Here is a 14,807-nt window from a genome sequence, read left to right on the forward strand (position 1 = left end):
TGTTGATCTTTTCAAAGAACCAACTTTTGTTGATTTTTCTGTTGTTTTTCTATTCTCTTTTTTTGCCTTTTGTTGGAATGTTTAATTCATTTAAATTTAATGTAATCTTTAATAAAATTGGATTCACATCTATTTTGCTATTTTATATTTGTCTCAGGTCTTTTCTTCCCTATTTCTTTATCACTATCTTTTTTTGTGTAAAATAGAGATCTTCTAGTATACCATTTTAATTCCTATTTGTTGTTTCTTTTACTCTTTTGTTGTGATTGTTATTTTCTTAAGTGGTTGACCTGAAGATTATAATTAATATCTTGTTGTAAAGCAATTTCATTCAGTTTTAATGCCAGTTTATTTTCAGTAGTATGCAGAAACTTTGCTTTGGTATGGGTCCTTTCCCTCCTCACTCTTTTGCGCTATTATTCTCATAAAAATTACATCTTTTATGCATTATAAGCCCATCAACATAGTTTTATAATTAATGTTTCATGCAACTGTCTTTTACATCAGATAGGAGAGAATGATTACATGCAAAAATATATTTATACTGTGTTATTTGCCTGTGTAGTTACCTCTGTCAGTGTTCGTTATTTCTCAGGTGAGTTTGAGTTACTGTCTAGTAATTTTTATTTGAGCCTGAAGGACTTTCCTGAGTAGTTCTTGTGGAGCACATTAGCTTGCAACATGTTCTTTCAGGTTTTGTTTATTGAGGAATGTCTTAATTTCTCCTTCATTTTTTGAAGAATAGTTTTGCTAGATATAGAATACTTTGTGGACAGTCTTTCAGCACTTGGAGTATAACACCCCACTGCCTTCTAGTCTTTATGGTTTCCAATAAGAAGTCAACTGTTTATCTTACTCAGGACCCCTTTGTACATGCAGAATCACTTTTCTCTTTCTGCTGTCAAAATTCTCTTTGTTCTCCTCTTTGGACACCTTGAGTCTGATGTGCGTATGTTTGGATATCTTTGAGTTTATCCTACTTGGAGTTTGCTGAGCTTCCTGGATATACAAATTAACGTTTTCATCAAATTTGGGAAACTTTCAGTTGTTATTTCTTCAGATATTCTTTCTAACTCCTTTCTTTCCTTTCCTTCCCTTCCCTTCTGGGACTCCCATTATGTGTATATTGGTATTGTTGATGGTGTCCTGTCTCTGAGTCTGGGTTCATTTTTCTTCATTCCTTTTTCTTTCTGTTACTCAGACTGAATAATCTCAGTAGACCTAGTTTTGAATTAGCTGTTTTTTTTTTTTTCTACCAGTCATCTGCAGAGGAACCTCTCCAGTGAACTTTTCATTTTAATTATACTTTTGTATCTCTAGAATTTCTACTTGGTTCTTTTTAACAACTTTATTGATATTCTCTGCATGGTACAATGTTCACGTAGTTAATTCTTTAGCAGAGTTCCTATCAGTTCTTTGAACATACGTTTAATTGCTTATTTTAAGTTTTTTGTCCAATAAGTCCAACTTCTGGATTTCCTCAAGGACAGTTTCTATTGACTCCTTTTTGCCCCCGTGTTATGACCAAAATTTTCTGTTTCTTTGTGTATCTCGTCATTTTCTGTGGAAAAGTGGGCATTTTAAATTTTATAATGTGGCAGATCTAGAAATCCTATTTTCCCCTCTCTTCGCAGTTGTTGCTTCTATTGTCATCACTGCCACTGTTGCTGTTCACTTAGTTACTTTCCTGGACAAATTCTGTAAAGTCTTCATTCTTTGTTGTGTATGGCCATGAAGTCTGTATTCAATAAGCTTAGTTGTCAGCTAAGGGATAGTGATTCCTTTAAATGCTGGGAACCAGTCATCTGAGCCTTTGCCAGGTGACTCTGTGTATGTCTGTGGGGAATGCCCCCAGCACTTTAGTGGGCAGTTTGCACTTCTTCCTTAGCCTTTATTTCCTGCTTATGCAGAACCTCAAAGCCAACCAGAGAGGAGGGATTAAGGTTTTCTCAGGTCTTTCCTGGCCACCTGCACGGTCCTACATGTGCACATGGCCTTCTACAATCCTAGGAATTTGTTAGAACTTTTTGAAATCTCCCATGGATACCTCATTTCCCAATTTTTCCTTTTAGGTTTTTTGGTGGGCACCTTGTTAGCCCTTACTGGTGTTGCTGTCTTGGGCAGCTGTAATGTTAAATAATTTCTGCTAATGCTTTCAACAGGCCCTCTGGGGATAGGATTGCTGGCACAGTAGGAGCTCTGAGACAGGTCAAAAATGACAAATCCTGAGAATGGAGTTTTTCCCGGGAGCTTCCAGACTCATCAAATAGTGACAGTTCTCTGGGGATGGGTTTTTGGTAGCTTCAGATCACTTCTGCCTCCTTCAGTGGCTGCTGTGCTACCATGGTCATGGGGCTATTGTCTAATAACACCACCTTTAGGCCAAGGATATGGGGATGGGGATAGGTCAAGTAAAAAGGTGACTAAGCTCACTATTTTTATGGAGATTTAGCTGTTTTTACTCCTCAGATTTCTGTAAGCCCTTGTTTAATTTCCAGAGTTCTGCAGAGGTTACTTTTGACAAATTTTGCCAGTGTTCTCATTGTGTTTATGAAGGAGCAGGTTTTTTCCAAGATCTTTATTCAGATATCCTAGAAGTGTTTTCCTTGCCCATTTGTTTTTAACTGAGTTATTTGCAAGGCTACCAAATTCTGCAACTCCAGTCCCATTCACATAGGAGTCCATCTTAATGACTTCTCCTAAGGGGAGCAGTTTACAACCTGTTGTAAGCTTGTTAGTTTTTTTTCTTATTTGTAGGAATTATTTAAATACTCTAGTGAAGAGTCCTTTGTCATTTTTATGTGTTGCAAAACTTCTACCAGTTTGTGGCTGTTTTTTTCTTCTCATCCATTATCCATTAACGGTCTTTTAATGAAATTCTCACTTTTACACGACTTTGAACCTATCACGACTTTGAATATATCAGTATTTTCCTTTATGATTTATACCTTTTTGGTTTCTCATTAGTGAAATTTCTTACCCCAACTCCTTTTTTTTTTTTTTTAACAAGTTCCTACTGCTACATTCCTGTTTTCTACTTGGAGTTGATTTATATGTGATAGGATTTAGGAGTTCAGTTTCACATTTTTCCATATAGATATTGGATTGCAGCAGCCCCATTTGTGGAAATGTCACTTCTCACCTTACTGGTTTGCTGGACCAGCCTTGCCCTAAGTCAGTTTCTGAATATGTAGAAGATTGTTTATGAATTCTATTTTTTTTTTCTTGCTCAGCTTTTCTTAACTTATGTCAGTAGCACTTTGTTCATTAGGAATGTCTTGACTGTTCTGAGCCTTTTGCCCTTCTATTGAATTTATGGCTCAAATGGGGGACGAATAACATCTTCAGATATTGAGTCTTCCAAATTATGAACATGATGATGTGTCCATTTATATAGATCTTTTTCACTCGTTCAGAACAGTTTTATCATTTTCCCCCTATAAATCTTATACATCTTGAATTTGATTTATTCCTAGGCTCTTTATTTTTTTAAGCTGTTTAAACATAGTATTTAAAACGATTAAGTCCATGGGGCGCCTGGGTGGCGCAGTCGGTTGAGCGTCCGACTTCAGCCAGGTCACGCTCTCGCGGTCCGGGAGTTCGAGCCCCGCGTCGGGCTCTGGGCTGATGGCTCAGAGCCTGGAGCCTGTTTCCGATTCTGTGTCTCCCTCTCTCTCTGCCCCTCCCCCGTTCATGCTCTGTCTCTCTCTGTCCCAAAAATAAATAAACGTTGAAAAAAAAAATTTATATATATATATATATATATATATATATACACACACACACACACACACATATATATATATATAAATTTTATATATATATGTATATATATATATACACATATATATATATATATATGTGTGTGTATATATATATAACGATTAAGTCCTTATTGTTGCAGATCTCTAGGGACATAATTCCTTTTACTGGCCCTATGTATATTTTGAATACCGATTCTGTGTCCAGCATCTTATCTTTGGTTTTCTTGACTTACTGTGCTGGCAAGGCCCTAACTGAAAAGAAGTAGTGATAACAGGACACTTCATCCTGATCTAAAGGAAATACTTTTAGCATTTTACCATTAAGTATAATGGGGTTTTTTTATAGGTTTTATGTAGCAGCCTTTATTAGATTAATGAAGTTCAATTCTTTTCCTAGTTTTATGAGAATTTAGTTTTCTTATCACAAATAGATGTTTGATTTTATGCTGCTAGAAAGGAAGTCATATTTATTAACATTTTTAAAAATTTTATTTTTCTCTTTAGCAAAGAAGTTTGTCATCCTGATATTGGTGGCAAGATCATCATGTGTCCTCAGTGTGATAGGCTTTGTCCATTCTGGAAACTCAATATTACTTGCGAGTCCTCAAAGGTAATTTTTGTTATTCCAAACATTTGTAACTAATGAAAGATTTTTTTTTTTCTAATAATTTTAGCATGGCCTGGAATTATTTTATTTCTCTGTGAAATTCAGAAAGGTAATATTCAACTAAACCTCCAAACATTCTGAAAGGTAGATATGTAATGCATGTGTTTATTCCTCTTTTACAAATAGTAAATTGAGATTAAAAGCCTTATCTAAAATCTTCAGGCAGGTCACTGAGGAGCTGTGGCATTGAAACTGTTAGAGTATTTGAAGTAATCAAAGCAGAAACCTCAAACCCACCTTATCTCATGAGTACTGTTTCATAGGTTTACTTATTGTAAGTATCTTCCTTAGTTCAAATAAGTAGAAACCTGAAATTTGTACTAGTGTTTTCCCACTTTCAAAATGTACTGAAACTAGCTTGTTTTTTTGTTTTGTTTTGTTTTTTAAACCTGCTCATCAGATTTAGGCCTTATCTATGAATATGCATAAGAAAGGCTTTGTATGTAAATGATAAAAGATATTCACTTTGTCCCAAAACATTCCCACAAAAGGCAAATGGTTCCCTTAAGCATGCAGATGATCTTGAGCTAAGGACTTCTTAAAATCCAAGAGGCTTAGGACAAGTATTGAGACTGGAGGTAGCTTAAGGAAAGGCATGCCTGAAACTCTAGCTGGGAAGAAAGATGGTCATCTTGCTTTGGAGAATTTTCCTGACAACTTTGACCTACTGTTCTCCCATGTTGTGATCTTTTCTCTATCCCCTTGTTCCACCATGAAAGCTTAGGAATCTTTAAATGATGTTAAAATATTCTGACCTACTCCATCTAAGTCTTATTGTAACTAAATATGTTCCTATTATAATGTCACTTTAAATTTTATATTTTACAAAATTCTTGAACTTATATGATCACTTTTTTTATGTTATTACTTTTGACACAGTAACCCTGTGAGATAGGCAGAACAGTTATTACATCCATTTTACAGATTAAAACACTGAGGATCTGAGAGATTAAATGATTTGCTCAAGTTACCTACCTAGCAGATGACAAAGCCAGAAATTGACAGCAAATCTGCGTTTCTTGCCATTACTGTGTTCTTCACCAGCTGACGGTAGTACCAACCACTTCACTCACAAATTGAGTGCTATGTTTGAAAAAAATTGTTCTGCTACTTAATTAAGATGATTGCAGGGTATTGTCGACACATGGATTTTTACACTTAACTTATGAATTAAAATAGATTTCAGTGCCTCTCCCCTAGAAACCAATGCAAGTCTAGACTATAAAAATCTGCCCTAGATCACACAAAGTAAGACTTAAAGGTAGCAGGAGGGAAGCTGCCTTCTGGCGATGTTGACTCATAAAGGTCACTAGTTAGTGCATATCCTTGGACATTGGATTTAAGGCAAATGCCAGTGATAATACCAGAAGCTAACTATACTCCACAGAGTACAATTGGAAATTCCATTTTCCTTAAGAAATTCTCTTTCACTCACCACACCCCCATCTCTTCTCTCAGTTCTTCTTTTCCACCAACCCATCCTTAATTAAGGACATGACTTTCAAATCTGTCCCTGTGCACAGTTTTTTCCATTGTTTTGGAAAAAATGAATCTTTCATTCTATCCCAATTTCCTGAAGAATCCTTTGAGTCTTGTTAGAGTGACTTACAAAGGGAAGGAAACACATAAAAGAATATGAGTTAAAAGGATTACATTTTTAAATTGTTAAAAAGGAGAAGAAAAGAGGAGCTTTTCATGCTTCTCTGTTGGCTGATTCAATCATCTATCTCATCATTCATACACTTATTTATGTATTCATTTCTACCTCTTTCTTTTGGAAAGAGCTGGAGTATTCACTAATTAACATGAGTGCTAAAAGGGTTAATAGATTAGAAAAAGGAAATTAGGATCAGGAAAGTGAGGGAAAAGTTATGGAAGTAATCAAGATTAATGTTGTTTTTGTGATTGAGCATTAAATAAGGCTCTTAGCTTTTTGGCTGGCAAGATAAAAGGGAAATGTAACTTAAAATATTTTTTTTATAAAATACAGTTATAAAATTTTGATTTTGTTCCTTAGCAGGAAGAAAGCATAACAAATGGTCACTTTTCTAGATTTTCGTTGATTCTTCTGCTTAAAATGGTCATGCCCTGCGTTATGTAACCATCTCTTCCCTTCCCTCTTCCATGTGACTTAAGCAGCGTGCTGACTGGGGCTACTCAACACAGCTTTCCTTCTCTGTGCCATGCTGGCAAGTAAGCTAAGCTAAACTTTTTGCCGAGAAGGCCCCTTGCTTACCTGCTCCTCTGATTCCTGCCTATGGGGCAAATAGAGGCCAGTCATCTTATTTTTTCTGCTGGGTCCTTGATCCTCACAAATATGGCAAAAAATGGTAACTTAATGCAGGCCACCTAATTCCCTCTCGTAACAGTACAAAGCACATCTCTTGTCTTGAGCTGGGCGACTGGAGTGAACTCGGCATAAGCCATAAACCAGCTTTTTCTTGCTTCTTTCTTTCTTTCTTTCTTTCTTTCTTTCTTTCTCTTTCTTTTTTTCTTTTCTTTTCTTTTCTTTTCTTTTCTTTTCTTTTCTTTTCTTTCTTTTCTTTCTTTTTTTTTTCTTTCTTTCTTCTCTCACTGACAAATAAGCTTCCACTGGCTTTTTCTCAGCATACTAGGACAAAGAATTCACAGGTAGGATTTTTTCTTTCTGGAGTAGGTAGTTAGAGGTGTCAAGGCAAGTAGGGAGGTATCAGATAGAGAGAAGCTTGCAATGATTCCTAAAAGAGTAGGGTTTAACAGAATCTGCAGTAATAGCCCTATAACACACAGAATAGTTTTGCATAAGATTTTTCTTATAATAATTTTCGCTGAGGGTAAGGCATAACATTAAATGACAGTTTTGGTTCCATAAGAGTCAAAACTGAAAGATTTGAAATACTGGTCCATCATGGAATGCCAGGACGAGGAGAATAGGCAGAGAGGGGTGTTCCCCAAATGGCCACTCTTTTATTAATTCTGTCTTCCTTGAGCTGATTTTTGGGAGGAACCATTGGGTAACAGACAGTCCAGGATTATGCTTTCTGATCAGGGTCCAGATAGAGTATTGAGGGGCATTTGTATGCTTTGGAAAACACATGTACAAGATGATGGTTAGGTGGATATTCTTTTGAAAATAACATAATATTTTGACATAGATGAACATTTACCCACTTGACATCATTATATAAAGGGCAACCAAAAAAGTTACTTAGAGTTTTCCTTAGAAGCAACTTTGAATTTTCTTTGGCAATTGAAGAGTTTGGGTTTTTGTTTTTTTTGTTTTTTTTTTCATCCCATAGCTTCATTTTCTATGCAGTCTTCTTTACTCTATGATCTATTGTAAAGTTGACATTCTGCACATTTGCCACTTTTTCCAGTACATTTATACTTTATATATAGAGTTTTTAGGAGATGTAAAAATGTTCGCTAGTGAAAAATTAGTAACTAATTGAAGGATTTTCCAATAATCCATATAGGGAGTATTTAAATACTAGCAAAAAAAGAAAAAAAAAAGAAATTTAGCAGAATGAGTGAATAAAGCCTTCTTTGTGTAGGTGTATCATCTATTCATTCATGGTTGTTGTACCCACTGTAATGTCAGCGAAAGCCCCTGTGCATCCTTAATCTAATGGAAACCTCTGTCATTGATGGTAGAAAGCCATAATTGGGTTTGGGGAAGCAGAGCTGTCCTTGGGCAGAGCTGTCTCAGAATAAACCCCAGCAGTGTGCTTTTCTCAACAAGAAAAGCAAGAATTCAGTAACTTACCCTCTGACCAGGATGAGATGATGATAAGATGCAAATTGTAAATCTAAAAGTTGCTTTGAGTTCACTGTATTTTTAGAGCTATCCTACTTCAAGTTCACTATGACAGCTTATCGGGAGAGGCCATTATTCAGAAGTCTGATAGAGACTTTAAATGAAGTGGAATCTTAGCAGCTATGCCAATTTCTTTATCATGATGGGGAAAGATTCCATTGGAAAATGCACTGTGATAAATGCGGCAAAGGCTGTTTGCTCTCAAAACAATAAGAAATCCCATCTGTAAGTGTATAGTAGTATCTGCTTTAAAAGAAATTCAGACTAGAGAATACACAAAGCACTGCGTATTTGCTGAATTCTAGTGAGTAGAAAACATAATTAATTTATATGTCGTTATTGTATTTTCCAGAAACTGTGCATCTTTGACAGTTTTGGAACCCTAGTGTTTGCAGTATTTATGGGAGTATGGGGTAAGTTATTTTCCTTTTTTTTTTTCCAGTTTACTTTTACATCTTAACATTAAAAAAAACAAACCTGAGATCTTATAGGCATCTAATTTAATAGCATTTCACAATTTTATATAAGCTATCAAAGTAACCTACTTTTAGGACCTTGGATTCCCCAAGTTTCAGCTCCCTTAGAGCTCCATTTACAACTCTAAAGACCAATGTATGAATTACTGCATAAAACACTACTTGAAAATATGGTTACTTAAAACACACATTTATTATTTCTCATGATTCTCTACGTCAGCTGGGATGTTCTCCAGTCACATGCTGGCTCAGCTGATATCTGCAGTAAGCTAGCAGCTCCGCTGGGGTAGATGGTCTGGCAGTCGCCAGTCTGGTTTGGTCTGTGGGGCTCAGCTGGGCTGGCTAGTCTTGATCTACATGGTGTCTCATCCTCCAGTGAGGGTTCTTCACATGGTGGTTTTAGGGTTCCAAAGAGAAGCAATAGAGGGCAAACCCCAATACACAGACATTTTTTGAGTCTGTTGTTGCATCAAGTTTGTGAATGTCCCATCAGCCAAAGTAGGTCATGGCCAAGCCAACAACAATGTGAGGAGGTCAGAGGACTGACTGTCCAAGGACTTGGATACAGGGAGACATGGTTCATTGGGAGCTATTATTGTAATAGTCCCCATAGCTGTGATCCACCCTGACTTTCATGGGGTTGGGGTTTTGGGGGAAGCCACAACACAGAGATTACAGGTAAGCTTTCTTCTCTATACTCTTTTATATGAGTGAGTATTTAATAAGTATATGTTACTATTATAATAGTAAATAATAATAATAAACTATTTAATAAATATAGTCCTAAAGAATATAATTCTTCTGTAGGTGCTTTAACACTATAGTTGTATTATTTACTTTGAATAGCATCATTAATATAATGAGGCAATTACCATTTTCTTTAAATGCAGACATTTAAATGTTTAATTGACATACATGTTCTACCATAGAAGAAAAAAATTCCATTTTCACAGACAAATGTGCTTCCAGTTTTATTGTGTAAGTCAAGGGGGAGCTAGAGCTCAGGTTATATCGATAGCTGGGAGAGGAACATGACTCGGGTCTCTTAGTCTTGAGAAGACGACACATGAACACATGCAGCTCACGAAACAGTTCTTCCTCAGTGTCCTCGAGAGCGTTTCTCTTTCACAGTGGTTATGCCTATTAGAAGTCACCAAATGGATCCCAGAACAGATGATCCAATAGTTCCGGGCACTGTTTACAGATTAGTTGCCGCTCCTGGGGAAAGTAAACTATAAGATGGCCAAACTTACCTACAAAGTTATTGTCCTGCAGACATTTACCTATGTTTTGGCTACAGACCAAACACTAGCTAATATTTGACACATAGAATAAAGATCAAATTCGTGCATCAAGATCCTCTTTACCCCTCCATTGTAAAATATGTTTCTTTTGGGGCACCTGGATGGCTCAGTTGGTTAAGCGTCTGACTTCGGCTCAGGTCATGATCTCGTGGTCTGTGAGTTGGAGCCGTGCGTCAGGCTCTATGCTGGCAGCTCGGAGCCTGGAGCCTGCTTCAGACTGTGTCTCAGTCTCTCTGCCTCTCCCTGCTCACGCTCTGTCTCTCTCTCTCCCTCCCTCTCAAAAATAAATAAATGCTAAAAAAATAAGTTTTTTTAAATATGTCACTTTTATCCTCCCCCTAGTAAGAGCAGAGGTACCGAACACCTGGGTGATGGTCCTTTTAACAAACCAGCACTGATTTGTAAAGTATAAAATTCTGACACATCTGTTGAACTCCATAGATATCCTAATACATGTTGACAGCCCTAATTTAGAAATACATTTTAAATAAAGCAAAAATTTATAAATTAATCTTGGCACTGCAAAGATAAACCTCAAATTTCCTAGCTGACTTTGCTTTCTGTGACCATCAACTCCACCATGTGTGTAGAACTGACTTAAGCATATTCAGCTGACTTTATTTCATCAGATTTTAGAATGCAGAAAACATTTCAACACTGCTTGTAGCAGCATATGTGCATCATTAAGGATATGTATGTATGATGAAGTCTTTATTTTTAAAGTGTATCATATTGCTTTTCCTGTTACCTCTGCCCTTATGATAACCGCTGCTGTGAACCTTGTTACAGGAAATCAGAAATTGCAGAACCAAAGAGGCAGGAGGACCATGTGAAGTCTTTTTTATCACTACCATTCATATTCCTCTAGCATCTCTTGTATGCCCAGGTCTATTAGAGTATTGTTAGTAGTTTTGGCTCCCTCAGAATTCTAAAAGTTGAGGGCTGTAAGCCTTTTGTAGTAAATGTAGCACCGACCATATACTTACCTGAAAAATGTCCACCCTTTTAGGCCAAGCCAGCCCACCCGTTCATACTGACTTGGAGTCCTAAACCCATGGCGGAAGTACCAGTTGCTAACATATCTGCTCCTCCTCATTCCTTATTGCTCCTTACCTCCTTCCATTGCTCCTTACCTCCTTAGCCAGTTCGTGATTCTCCCTGGCTCCAGGCTCTTGGCTGCATGGCTGCATGGCTGCATGGCTGCAGTTTTTAATTTTCACCTTGGAGTACTGGGCTGAGCCTAGTGATGTCCAGAAAAACACCAGACACTTGGCTTATGGGGGGGCTGGGGAGTCAGGAAGGCATTATCCTAACCAGCTACACTTGGGGATCAGGAAACAGCTATAGCCAGTTAGTTGGAGAACTCACTCTACTGTTCACGCTGCATCCACACCAGCACAATAATGCCGCTCCTGCAGCCATCTCTGCCTCCATTCAACTCCGTTTCGGATTTAAGTGACACATAAATGCATCTGATGGGCATTTTATAAAATCATATCAGGAACCCCAGCTGCAAGAAAGTCTGAAGCCATGTGGTTTTTAAGCTAGTCTTAGGAAGTTGGAATAGAGGCTGAGCAAAGCTCATCTATCTTACTACCTTTGTGAGTAAAGAGGTCTAACTCATTTCAAGGCCTCATAAAATATCCCTGCTCTCCAGCAGTAAACGTCTAGTGACTAGAACACTACCACGTGCTACAGTGTACCCCTTGTCCTTGGACACCGCTGGATGGCACCACCAGTGCTGTATATGGCTCTCTTCTTCATGTGATGCATACTTTCTTTAGATGTAGTAATATCTTGGTTAAGAGGACAAGCTGTTCTTGCTTCCCAAGGTCCTAGGCAGCCTTCCCTCTTCTCCATTACATGTCGATGTAAGAGCCCTGTGTCTCTCTAATCAATAAGTGCCTCATGGTGTGTGGTTTGCCAGAGAACATAGGTGCAGTGCTCCCCGCCAGAGGAAGAGCGATCCAAAGACACAGGACAGGAAATTCCTTTCTGACATCATGCACAGTCACCCGAGGCCCTGGTGCTCTGGGCTCCCCAGCAATGTGCATCGGCAGTGCTGTGGCCCATGAGCAGTCTAAAACCTTGAGTGGTTATTATACGTTACCAATGTCTCCATGGGCCCTGAGAACTAATGCCCAAGGGTTTTGTAGACTTCACCCTCCAATGTCCCGCCTAGCTAAGGAGCAGGCAGCTTGAGGCAATACCACATGGTGAGGAAGCAGAGCTTGGGTTCTGGAGCCAAGAATGCCTGGGTTTGATTACTGCCTCCAAAACTGTAACCTTGGGCAAGTATTTTAACCTTTCTGTGCCTCTCTCTCTTTGGTCTAAAATGAGGAGAGTGATAGTTACCGTAGAGGGGTGTGAGGGCTTTTACCTATGTCATTAAGTTCATAACAGCCCTGTGAGGTAGGTCTTCTTGCCCCCCATTTTACAGAAAGGGAAGGGGGGGGGCTCAGAAAGTTGGAACATTTTGACCAGGAGTCACACATCTGATAATTGTCGGAACCAGAATTTGAACTTGATTCCAACATCTGGGTTATTTCTCCTTTACTCATTGTTACTGGAAAATTAGTAAAGTTAAAACAAACACCACTGGGAAGTGAGTGCTTTCCCGATTTCGGTTGTGTTCACCACTGGGGAGTGCTCAGTTCATGCCACTAGCAGCCACTTCCCAGGGTCTCCTTCTTTATCTCTGGCTGCCCACCTGAGTTGTGCAGGATGTCAGGCCAGCCTCTCTCTGCTCTCCATTCTGGCGATTCTCAACTCTGACTGATGTTAGACCTTTGAGACAAAACAAAACACAATGTTCATGTCCCTATTCTAGTCCAATATAATCAGAAACTCAGGGATGGTGCCTGGGCTCACTGTTGTTTTTTTTAAAGCTCCCAAGTGCTTCTCATGTGCAGCCAGGATGAGACCCACCCCTCTACACCTCATTTAGTGATCTATCTCATCCATGCCTGGCCTCAGTTACTACTATAAAAAGTATCCGGTTCAGGGGCACCTGGGTGGCTCAGTCAGTTAAGCATCTGACTCTTGATTTCAGCTCAGGTCATGATCCCATGTTCGTGAGTTTGAGTCCTTCATCAGGCTCTGCGCTGACAGTGTGGAGTCTGCTTAGGAGTCTCTCTTTCTCTCTCCCTCCCCCTCTCCCTCTCTCTCCCTCTCCCTCTCTCTCTCTGCCTTGCTCACGCTCTCTCTCTTTCAAAATAAATAAACTTAAAAAAAAAAAAAAGTTCCTGGCATACCCTAGATCTTTCTCCCAAGTTGTAGACTTTTACATACCTACTAGACATCTTTTCTGTGGCCCAGAGGCACCTGGTTAGAACCAAACCTGTTGCCTTCTTGGACTCACTCCTCTTATAGCCCTTCGCATTGTGGGGTATGGCACTAGAATTTAGGACATTGCCCAAGCCAGAAACATGGCTGGCATCCTAGACCTCTTCCTTCCCTTTACATACCTGCATCTTTCCAACCATTCTTCCTGCCAAATGTGCTGTCTTCTCTCACCTCCCCACCTAAGCAATCAGGTCTCCCTGCCTCTAGTCTCCAGACCACCTGCAATATCCCCTCTTCCTTTAAGTTACAACCTGAACTTCTTTCAAGGCATAGAGTCCTTTGTGATGTGCCCCGGCGATCTCTCCACTGTCTGCCCCAACCTTCCTCATTATACCTTGCACTCACTTCCAGATATTTGCAGTTTCTGGAAAGTATCTGAGTCTCTGGCTTCCTTGCCTGTGCATGCACAGCTCCCAGGGGAGATGACTTTAATATCCAACCTTCACCTGATCGAATCCAAGTCGGTCATCTCAGAGCGGTTGCAGTGGCCCCTTCTCTGGGAGAGCCTCGACTACTTGTTGGTCACTCACCCAGAGCCACCTGTGCTTTTATTCTGACCCCCCCCACTAGTCTCTGATAACTATCATTTCACCATCATTCCTACACACCTATGAGCTCCTTGAAGCACAGCCTGTATCTTGTTTCTCTTTATTCTCCACACATAAAAATACTTGTGTGTGGAACAGTGGTAAATCCAGAATTTCTATATAGGAAGAACTTAGGGGTACCAGTCTGATTGAAAGAAGGACACCTGGGTGGCTCAGTCGGTTGAGCGTCTTGACTTCGGCTCAGGTCATGATCTCATGGTTCATGAGTTCGAGCCCTGCATCGGGCTCTGTGCTGACAGCTGAGAGCCTGGAACCTGCTTCTGATTCTGTGTCTCCCTCTCTTTCTGCCCCTCCCCTGTTTCTCTCTCTCTCTCTCTGTCTCTCAAAGAATAAATAAACATTAAAAAAAAATTTATAAAAAAGAAGGGTCTATGGGATTTACCCTGAAACTGTATTTTCAATCAACATTTAATGTTGTTTTTATTTAGTATTTTAAGTTTCAGGTCTTAAAAATAGTAAAGAGTTCTAAAAATTATTTCATTCATATTTCACACAAGATTGAGAAAAGCATCATTTTTGCATATTTAAGAATATTGTTTTAATCCGGGGTGGCTTGGGTGGTGGTAAATAGAGATACAGGGACTACTAAAGTTCCCCCCCGCAACCAGGCTCTTAGGAAAGAAGAGAGGGAAAGGGATGTAGGGAAGAACAGGCTGAAGGATGGATGGACCATGAACTGTTTTTGAATTATGGCAGTTATTTGTGTTTTTTAGTTGGCAACAACATGCTGGTAGCAGATGTTCTAGCGTTAGACACACTCACGTGCCTTCGGACCATCGTGTTGATGTTTCCTTTCCAGTGGCTATAGTCTGTTTTCACAAGCTGAGTAAATTATCAAGATCATCTT

The 14,807-nt window shown here is 39.0% G+C and overlaps 1 protein-coding gene across 3 annotated transcripts in view; it reads left to right on the plus strand.

Moving 5' to 3' along the window:
- Positions 1-14,807, plus strand: part of ANO6 (anoctamin 6) — a 196,690-nt gene that overhangs the window by 143,389 nt on the left and 38,494 nt on the right. For all 3 annotated transcript variants that reach the window (XM_047064841.1, XM_047064843.1, XM_047064842.1), the window contains 2 exons: positions 4,269-4,374; positions 8,580-8,640. In XM_047064841.1, the coding sequence (XP_046920797.1) occupies positions 4,269-4,374; positions 8,580-8,640 (167 nt within the window). The remainder of the gene's footprint in view (positions 1-4,268; positions 4,375-8,579; positions 8,641-14,807) is intronic.

The sequence above is a fragment of the Lynx rufus genome, unplaced genomic scaffold (assembly GCF_022079265.1).
Source record: "Lynx rufus isolate CCGP_SWC_20201006 ecotype Redwood Valley unplaced genomic scaffold, mLynRuf1.p SCAF_7, whole genome shotgun sequence".
NCBI lineage: Eukaryota > Metazoa > Chordata > Mammalia > Carnivora > Felidae > Lynx > Lynx rufus.